The following is a 9,491-nucleotide window of genomic DNA, read 5'->3' on the forward strand; positions in this document are numbered from 1 at the left end:
CAATTGTATTTTAATAGTATGTATCAGTTAACATATTTAAATGACCAACAAAGATACACAATGTACGCGTGCGGGATGTAAATTATGCCTGTTTTACAAATCGAAATAGAAGATACGGAAAAGAAAGGAAGATACCCTTGTGGAAAATATTTCTATAAATAACGACAAAAATTGAATTGAAATAGAAATTTGTAGAAATTTTTATATATTCGTTGAAACATGAATTTTTTTTTAATATCTACGAAATAGTACCACAAATTACAATATTCAAATCAAGAAATTATTGCAAGTATTTCATGAAAATGTACAATTTTGTAAAAATTAGTACAAAACTTTACAAGTTTTAAAAATTTGAGAAACAACAAAATCTTAAAAAATTAAAACATCTGCTTACTTGTAGAATATTACAAAAATTAACAAAAGTGTTCCAATTCTATACAGTTGGAAAATTTGTGTTTTCTTGAATTTCTTAGCTTCTGAAAATTATATTTTATAGTTTTGTAAAATTTTGTAGAATTATTTCCGGCAGGGTACGTCGGGCATTGTTTTTCGGTAAACTTCAGGCTTCACCTTGCCCCTACGCGTGTGTATCCATACAATAAGTACAATACAAATGTATATGGCACATATACGTGGCATGTACAATGCACACACGTACATACACAGCATGACGCCGGCAATGTAGCGCCAGATTCCATTCGTCCCTCTAACCTTTTGCCCGAGATGTTACAGCTGAGAGATATGTGTTCGACAATTCGTCGCTTTTTATAATCGGTTCAATATGCTCCAACTTGAGGTTTCCTTCGTTTAGCGTTTTATTCGTTACCGCACCGTAGCAGAAAGATAACGGGATATCTGAAATTAAGGTATAAATTGTGCCATCTAAGCTCTTTATCAGTGCGGTATATAAACGGGGATCTCGTGTCGTAGACTTTGAATTTAGCTGCCGTATCTCGTACGCGGATATTGAGAGGTGACGCAGAAGAGTCAGAATGGCACTGGGACAAGTAAGTGACGTTTCCCGCGTTAGTGATCTTTGCAGCAATTTTCTTTTCCTGTTGAGGAGCAACGCGCGATTGCGAGTACAGAGAATATCTTTGCAGGTGAAGGAACTGGTGAACCTGTACAAGTCGTTAGCCGCGCATCCGTCCTTAAGCAGCGCGCAGATCGTAGGTAGCAAGAGCGACCGGTTCTACGTACAGGCCTCGTGGACGCAGAGGAATCTGGAGAGGAAGACGGATCAGCGCTTCCTACAGATTTATGGTTTAAATACGCTTCCAGCTTCTCAAGTTTTTCCGGGATTTGCAGTTGATATCACCACAGAGTACGCAGTTTGAACATCACTCGCAGAATATTTAATTTAAACCGGCGCTTAGACGTATCTGTTTCAAACAGGTTGCTGTCCGCCATTTCAAAGGACGAACTGCGTAAGGCTGTGCTACGGCAAGCCACGATTGATAACACCACAAAGCAGTTCATAGAAATATGGGATCAGCAGCATCTCATGAAGAATTACGATCTGTCGGCTCTGGACGTCCACGGCGACGTTTACACGGACGGTACAAGCTTCGACTTTTTGCCTTGAACTGTTAATGTTCCCAACTTATTAATTGTGTGCTTCTTTTACAGCTGAGTTTCGTTCGTTCGAATGGTCTCCGGATAACACGAAGCTTCTGTATGTAGCAGAGAAGAAACTCCCCAAGTCGGAGCCGTTTTACAAGCAAAAATCATTGGATAAGAAAGACAAGGAGAAGAAGGAGGATGACGAAGCAGCAATGGTAAACGTTACTTGTTTCTTTAAATAACAGAATTCTATTTATATGTAGATATCTTGTCTTATTTTTCTTCTTGACGCAGGGCAATGAGTATATCCACAAACCACATTGGGGAGAGCAATTAGTAGGTAAACACCGGCCTGTTGTCGCTGTCCTCGATACGGTGACAGACACCATTACAGTTTTATCTGGAATACCAGATGATCTCTCTCCCGGTCAAGTGATTTGGACGAAAGATCAGGATGTAATCGGTGTTGCTTGGATGCACGAGCCACTATACTTGGGCCTTACTGCGTGCACCAATAGATATTCTTGGATATTTTCATTGAAAAATGGAGAATATCGTGAGGAACATATAAATAATTAACAGGGAAGATGTGTATAAAAGAACAAAGCAAGTTAATGATAACTTTTCGTTACGCAGGGAAATTGTCCGATGAAGGATGTGCTGTGCACAGTCCTAGGATCAGCCCGGATGGAAATTATCTCGTGTGGCTGCAGAGGGAGGCAGGTCCCGTTCCGCATCACAATGTGCACAAGCTTGTGTTGCGGGACTTGAGAGTGGAGGAAGATGTAATATTATTAGATTAATTATAATTGACAGATGTACATTTAGTATTTTGAGTTTCAAATTTCCGTTTTACGTCTAGAATATCGAGCTTGTGGAAGCAGTGCGAACGAGTAAACTAATTAATCGTAACAAAGAGTTTTACGGGATATATGGTCGTCTACCTCGTCGTTGTTGGAGTCGTTGTTCTCAATACTTATTTTTCAGTACCCCTCAGAAGAACAATATCGTCTCGTATATCTTGAATATAAGTAAGATACTAAAGCCTTGTCAGCTGAGCTGTGATTTAACGCATCGGTATATTTTCTCGCCGTTTAAAAGAATAAATTGTCTTTGCAGAAACGAAAGATATTACTGAGATAAATAACGACACCAGCAGTCTTTCTGTACTGGACGTAAAAGAGGATGTAATTGCTTTTTTGAACACTTCTTTGACGCAACCTTCTAGCCTCGTGGTAGGCGAGTTTCAGATTAAAGCGACAAGCGATGGCAATATCCCCAGGCTTTCGGTTAAACCTCCAATGGAAATCGATGGTTTCAAAGAAATTATCTATGAACCCAATGAATATAATTACGATAACGACGACGACATAAGTAAGTGAATCGTGTTATCGTTTGCGCGCATAAATTTATTTTGATGAGACTATTTTAATGTTATTTTTTTCACTTTCCAGAGCAATTCAACTATATGTATTTCGGTCCAAAAAGTGGCAAAAATCAATCGATACCTTTTATAGTTGTACCACATGGAGGACCTCATAGCGCTTTTGCAAATACATTTTCTCTCGAGTCTTCCTTCTTGGTATCAGCAGGTAATAGATCATAATTTTGTCTTTACATAATTTAAAAAAAAAATTACTATGCTAATCCGCGCAAATTCAGGTTTCGCGATAGTGCAAGTGAACTATCGTGGTTCTACGGGAATGGGCAGCGCGACAGTGGAGTATCTTCAAGGGAAAGTTGGGGACGCGGATGTGAAGGATTGCATAACTGCTACTCAGGAAGCGCTGAAAAAATATCCTTGGCTCGATTCTAAACGCATAGGTCTTTGCGGCGGTTCTCACGGTGGATTCCTGGTGGCACATTTAAGCGGGCAAGCTCCAGTAAGCGAGTCAAACGACAAATTTGTATAACAGTCCATTAATTTGAACATCGACGTAAAACTGTCTTTGTTTCAGGATCTGTTTAAAGCAGTAATTGCAAAAAACCCGGTGATCGACATCTCTACCATGTTCGGTATATCCGACATTCCAGACTGGTAAAGAGATATTTAATCTAATAACGATATTCCTCACGCGTTCTGATTATTCAATATCCCGTGTTTGTATTTCAGTCGCAATGTTCTGACTAAGGAAGAGCAAATAGCGTATCTTCATAATGTGTAAGCTCAATCGTTATGTGTACCAGTACAAATGTATCAATAGTCGCGACTAGTCTAAGCTTGACTGAAATGCATAGTCTCATTTTTGTATAAAATATACACGAATTCGTTTATAACGGTTTACACAAACACGTTTGCATTCGCGTCGCATTTATTCACACTAACGTGGTGTAATTTTTCATTGCAGGTGCGCCGTGGAGGCAGGTGTTCCTTGCAACATCGTTACCGGTTCTTGGCCCGAAGACACAGACATGTTCGTGAAAATGAGGAAATGCTCGCCCATCACGCTTGTCGATAAAGTCAAGGCACCGACCTTGATTCACATTGGAACGAAGGATTTGCGAGTGCCGTGCTCTCAAGGAACAATGTGGTACAACCGGCTCAAGAGTAACAAAGTGAAAACCAAGTAAGCTGACGTTCGCGTTTAAACACGGAGGAAACACGAGTTTTGCGTCGTTACTAAAAGATTTGACGTTACAGGATGCACGTGTACGATGACAACCATCAGTTGTCAACTGGGCCAGCTGAGATTGATCATATCATCAACGATTGCCTATGGCTCTTGGAGCATTTGTCTAAAGAATCCGGAGGGAAAAAATAAACTGCAGCATTTCATTACATGTGTTCATATATATATACATAAAGTTTTATTATCACAAATTGAATATTTACATGATTTATTACATACATTTTGTAAAGAAACTTACGTAATATTTCATCTCCAAAAATATACGCACACGTCTAGTATTTGTATACATTTTATAAAATTATGCTGTGTACGCGTACAAAAATTATTTTATATATTTATATATAAAACATATACATATATTTATATACGCATATTTCGCGCAAGCTCAAGTAAGGCGTAGCTAAGTATGCTACAATACGAGTTCACATATTACGATTGTCTATGAACACAACAGATCTCATCAGATTCTTTTTGTTTTCCAGATAAAGATATCATTGCTGCTGACGCCTCAATGTTTTGAAGTATTCTCCTTCTTTTTTTCAGTAAAAATAGAAGGAGAAAAGAAACGCTTCGAAACGTTTGTAGCGGCAACTTGACCGCGACTTATATCAAATATTGTCGCAAATAAGATTCTTACTTAAACAAGAGAAACTAACCAGGATGTAACGTTGATGAGATGTTTAAATTTAATTAACATATTTAGAAAAATACTGCACTGTTATTTTCATACGGAAAAGTTGTAATATTTCATCGAAAACATAGAAAAGCTGTTTAAAGGCCTCTATATTTTCGTTGTCGTTACCGACGAACAAAATTCTCGTGGTATTATTTCTTAAGTATTAGGAAGTAATATAAAACGTAAAAATTCACATTTCACTCCTGTTCTCTCACTGTAACCGTAAGTTATGTCAAAAGTGGGAATAATGAACTTTTTTCTTGCACTATGCTATTGAATACTAATAGTAGCATACGAAAAATCTAATTTAGTTCGGCATTGCAAGAAAAAAATTAATCACTATTTTCCTTTTCTCATGTCATAATTCCGTAAGGTTGCAGCGAAGAAACGAAAGCTTTAAAACTATACGTACGCGAGACAAAAGAAACTTAACTGAGATACCTATTTACCGCTGCACAACTCACTAATGTACAAAAAGAAACAACGAATATGTAATGCCGATACAACAGTACTGCGTGCAAGTGCATGCAATGGTGCAACTGAATGTGAACGGTGGATGAACAGTGGTGCTTCAATTATGAGGAATTACTTTGGTCAAAATGATTAAAATTGATGCACGCAACAATTTCGTTGATTACCAAGACTCTCTTCATCCATTCATCCAAGAACGAACAAAGAGCAGTATCGCGTCTCAGTCGTAACTGATTTATCTGTAGCATCAATAGCTTCCTGAAGCTGCTTCAACGCTGCCAGCCAGAAAAAATTATTGATCATACGAGACAGAATCGAAACTGATGCGTGCAACTTTAATTTATCAGAGCGTTTTCTTTCAGAGTAAAGTCCTGCTCGCACTTTAAAGAACCGTGTGCGCGCGAGGATCGGTCTACTTACATCATTGGGTGCGTGACGACGCAGCGTCTAATTAAAACATTAGACGGTACGTTTAGGTGTACCCGCGGAATTAGCAACTCACGATCTGGCAGGATTACTCTGTTCGGGGAACAACGAGTCGTAACTGGGCGGCAGATCCTTGTCCGCGACAGGCGAGGACACCACGACCTCCAGCATGGGGGCCGTGGGTACCGCGCGATTGGATCCCTGACCGCCTCCGTCCGCGTCCGGCAGGGAGACCGGCCGCGAGCACGCGTTCGGGCCGGCGCAGTCCGATGACCAGCACAGCTTTTGCGACTTCTTGCAGATCCACAGGCACATGACGAAGACGATGAAGCAGAGGATCATGGTGGTGACCGCACCTACAGTGACCTTCGTGGCGGTGTCGTCCTTGGGGTATCGATCGTTGACCGTGCAATTCACCTCGTCCGAGCACATGCCGAAGGGGCAGTTGTAGATGTTGTCGCACAGATATTCCTTCCGAATGCAAGTGCTGAGTCCGACCGGCCTGTAGTCGGCACTCGCATCATTGCAACCTACGAATAGATTGACAACACAATCTAGAATCCATACGTACGTTTGTTGCGTTCGACATAAATGCACTGTGGCTACGTACTCTTGAACGGGGTGTAACTTATAAGAAGATCCAGGGATTGTCCGTCCGGTACTCTTTCCTTGGAGATAAATATTTCAGTTTCTATCACGGCGTTGTCCCCCTTCCATTTCGTTTTCCTTTTAACGGGATCGTATTCCGCGTACATGTCATAATTGCGTAGCCAGTTGTCGCTCACACTGTCTAAATGGTCCTTGGGCTCGGGGACCGGAAGGTACATGGTCTGGCTGCGGTCTATCTCCCCGCAGAACCTCTTTGTGCTATGACCGTCGCTTCTCTTGAACTAAATGAAAGGCCCGATCAGGAATCTGATGTTGCGAGCGTCTATTGTAATGGTCTCTATCCACTCACCCGTATGTAATCGATACACCGATCGCCATCGCGGCGGAAAAACAACTTTTGAATAACCACGAAGAGGCCTTCGCTGCTGCCAGTGCTGAAGAAGAACTTGCAGTAGCGGTCGGCGGTGACGACCCAACGGTCGAACATATGATTCGGCGCGACAATTGCCGCGACGCCGTTACGCAGTTCGGTCGTGGACGCCTTGTTCAACATATGGCAAATCTTTTCGCTCTCGAGATGATCTGTGGAAAGAGAGAACACGCGGAAGCGAGGTTAAGCGCGACACGTGGCGAGAGAAAAAAAAGAGAGAGATATAGAAGACTGGTCTAGAACACTTGAGTAAGCCCGGACGTGGGGAGCGAGAGTAGAAGCAAGGAAATTTTACCTCTTACTTCTACCTCAACTCTTATTGTTAGAAAGAAGGCAGGTAACGGGTTACCTGAGAACCAAGCGCTGTAGGTGGTGCACAGAAATCAACACTTCGTTATAGTTGTCAATAGTTGTATTGTATCTTATTGTTAGTTTCGGCGAGTCGGAGCGCGGTTGGCCCGCGTTACAAATATTTGAAAACTTATGCCTATACTTCAGCCCCCTGACACCATAAGGTACAGGTTATGTTCCTCCTACGCTTACTCTTGCTCCTTGCTTCACGTAGATCAGCCCAGGCCTAGAGAGATAGAGAAAAATCTTTCCTGTTAGTCGATTCGGAACTTACGCTCATTGTAATTGACGTAATTGATATTACGCGCGCACGAGCAGAGGTGCACGATCACGATCAGCAGGTAGACGACGCCTGCGTCCCGGGCCATCTTCGGGTCGCGACCGCGCAGAGGCTGGGTGTCACCAGGGCCATACAGGACGCGGCAAGGGGCGGAGGCGGCGCCGGGTCTCGCTGAGCGGCGATAACGAGAGACGCCGCGCGGAACGTCGACGTGAGATTATCTTCGTGGACCTCACACCACAGCACAGCGGCACGGACTGCACGACACGATGTCGCCAGCACGAGATGCGTCACCCATCAGTCCCCCCCGGCGGGTGCCCAAACAAGTCCCGAGTAGTCCCGACGTCCCGACTGGTCCCGACTCCCGACACTTCCGAGTCTTCCGACCCCGACCCCGACCGGTCGATCGATCCTGCCGCCTTCGAGAGGACAGACATCGATCACGCGATCGAGACCTCGACGCCATTCGACGGTAGATCCTGCGATCGGAGCGAGCGAGCGAGCAGGAGAGAGAGAAAGAGAGAGATATACATATATGCTCGATAATTAAGTGGAAGCTAAAAGAAAAAATGCGCTGCGAAGCGAGTAGAAAAATCCACGTCGAGTTCGGAGAGGTAGAGATCGGCGCCACGGCTGTCAAATGGCTAGAGATAATCAACGAGAGTTGCGTTAGTAATTCTTGTCTACGTAAAATAATTAGGAGCGACCTCGATGAAGCTTCGGTCAGTCGAGAGGACGCATTTAAAAATAATGAAGATGTCTTAATTTAAAAAGACAGTACATTATTCTCTGTTGAAGCTGTGTGTAACCTTAAGTTGCATATAATACAGATCGAACAGCTCTACGAGGCCCGAAGAGACGCGACGACCAATCCGCTGGACCACGTGTTCGAATTATGCGGCTACTCGTGGTCCCTGCTTCCCGGCCAGGCGTACAAGTGCAAAGTGTACTATCGGCCGTTCGTGCCGTTCGCCGTAAACGTAGATTACTTTACGATCGTCGACTCGGCTGGTGAACGCGCGGAGATCCAAGTCCGCGGAACGTGCATCGGTACGGAGTCCTCTTCAATTAACGTCCCCCGACAAAAGGGTCTTTCTTCCCAGCGAGAAATGACTCGTCGACCTGTCGAAAATAACATGTTTAGAAGAAGTTTGTTTAAATGTTGTTGAGTCAATGTTTTACTTGAGTTTTAAAACATTTATTTAATTGTTTGTGAGATATAAATTTAAACACGGAGTAGTTTATGACGTGTTCACGGTTACATGTGCTCAAATTGCGTTTAATCTGCATACAATGTCAAACGTTTCCATTATATGTAGTTTTCCAAGTGTTTGCACAATGTTATTGTCTGTAAAGAGTTAACCAGGTGTTTGCAACGTACTTCCAAACGGTGTAACCATCAATAAAACTCTTCATAAATGATGCAACTATCGATAAAACTCTTCATAAATAAATATAAACATCATCTCTCACTTGAAAGTTTCGCCAGGTCGATCGTTTCGACGAATCATTTCTCACTGTCGTAGTCGAAATCTGTTCGCCAAACTCCGAGAGCACCTCGATGATGTATTCTCGAGTAAAAATGATAGACTGATTGTTGCGTGTGTGGGAGTTTAGGTCCATACACTAGTTTCGTTTGTTAATGATTGTTTATTCAAGATTACATGAACGCGAGGACTCGGTCTCGATATATCTTACCAGAGAGCTCGGTCTCTGGTACGCACGAACTCACGAACGCGAGGACTCTGCCTCGATATACTATATCTTAGCGGAGAGCTCGGTCTCCGGTACGCACAAACGCACGAACGCGAGGACTCGGCCTCGATATATCTTAGCGGCGAACGCGGAAAAGGGCTCGATCTTTGCTCTACGAGAGACGACTTTGAAGTGTCCGGCCGTGACCGTTGGCCCTATATATATATATATATATATATATATATATCCGCAGTTCTTTGTTCCTTGACGATCGAAGCTTCGATCGTTATCCGAATCGCCTTTGTCTCGGGTTGACGACTCGATTCTTATCGGAAGATGCGTCACTGGTGACTTAAGAGG

At 42.9% G+C, this 9,491-nt stretch overlaps 3 protein-coding genes across 5 annotated transcripts in view; 2 read left to right on the forward strand and 1 right to left on the reverse strand.

Annotated features, from left to right (window-relative positions):
• Positions 1 to 531: 531 nt before the first annotated feature.
• LOC105563374 (acylamino-acid-releasing enzyme-like) lies at positions 532 to 4,473 on the forward strand. 3 transcript variants are annotated; one of them, XM_012014926.1, is made up of 15 exons: positions 532 to 866; positions 931 to 1,007; positions 1,104 to 1,324; positions 1,396 to 1,559; positions 1,630 to 1,778; positions 1,858 to 2,119; positions 2,200 to 2,348; positions 2,426 to 2,594; positions 2,683 to 2,937; positions 3,018 to 3,155; positions 3,226 to 3,446; positions 3,522 to 3,601; positions 3,677 to 3,724; positions 3,912 to 4,130; positions 4,205 to 4,473. In XM_012014926.1, the coding sequence occupies exons 2-15, from the start codon at positions 993 to 995 to the stop codon at positions 4,323 to 4,325; spliced, it is 2,211 nt and encodes a 736-aa protein (XP_011870316.1). In that variant the 5' UTR covers positions 532 to 866; positions 931 to 992; the 3' UTR covers positions 4,326 to 4,473. The 3 variants fall into 3 exon arrangements, with proteins under 3 accessions (XP_011870316.1, XP_011870315.1, XP_011870317.1); XM_012014925.1 differs by having other exon boundaries at positions 532 to 1,007; XM_012014927.1 differs by lacking the exon at positions 3,677 to 3,724 and having other exon boundaries at positions 535 to 1,007.
• Positions 4,474 to 5,205: 732 nt separating this feature from the next.
• Positions 5,206 to 7,543, reverse strand: LOC105563373. Its single transcript, XM_012014923.1, is given in 4 exon segments — positions 5,206 to 6,296; positions 6,377 to 6,656; positions 6,725 to 6,957; positions 7,431 to 7,543. Coding segments are annotated over 4 exon segments (1,104 nt in total). The 5' UTR covers positions 7,525 to 7,543; the 3' UTR covers positions 5,206 to 5,799.
• Positions 7,544 to 7,991: 448 nt separating this feature from the next.
• Positions 7,992 to 9,491, forward strand: part of LOC105563372 (coiled-coil domain-containing protein 108) — a 10,948-nt gene continuing 9,448 nt past the window's right edge. The window contains exons 1-2 of the mRNA XM_012014922.1: positions 7,992 to 8,104; positions 8,267 to 8,486. Of these exons, the coding sequence (XP_011870312.1) occupies positions 8,006 to 8,104; positions 8,267 to 8,486 (319 nt within the window). The 5' untranslated portion in view covers positions 7,992 to 8,005. The remainder of the gene's footprint in view (positions 8,105 to 8,266; positions 8,487 to 9,491) is intronic.

This window comes from Vollenhovia emeryi, unplaced genomic scaffold, assembly GCF_000949405.1.
Source record: "Vollenhovia emeryi isolate VEMERY1.0 unplaced genomic scaffold, V.emery_V1.0 DF939177.1, whole genome shotgun sequence".
Classification (NCBI taxonomy): Eukaryota; Metazoa; Arthropoda; class Insecta; order Hymenoptera; family Formicidae; genus Vollenhovia; species Vollenhovia emeryi.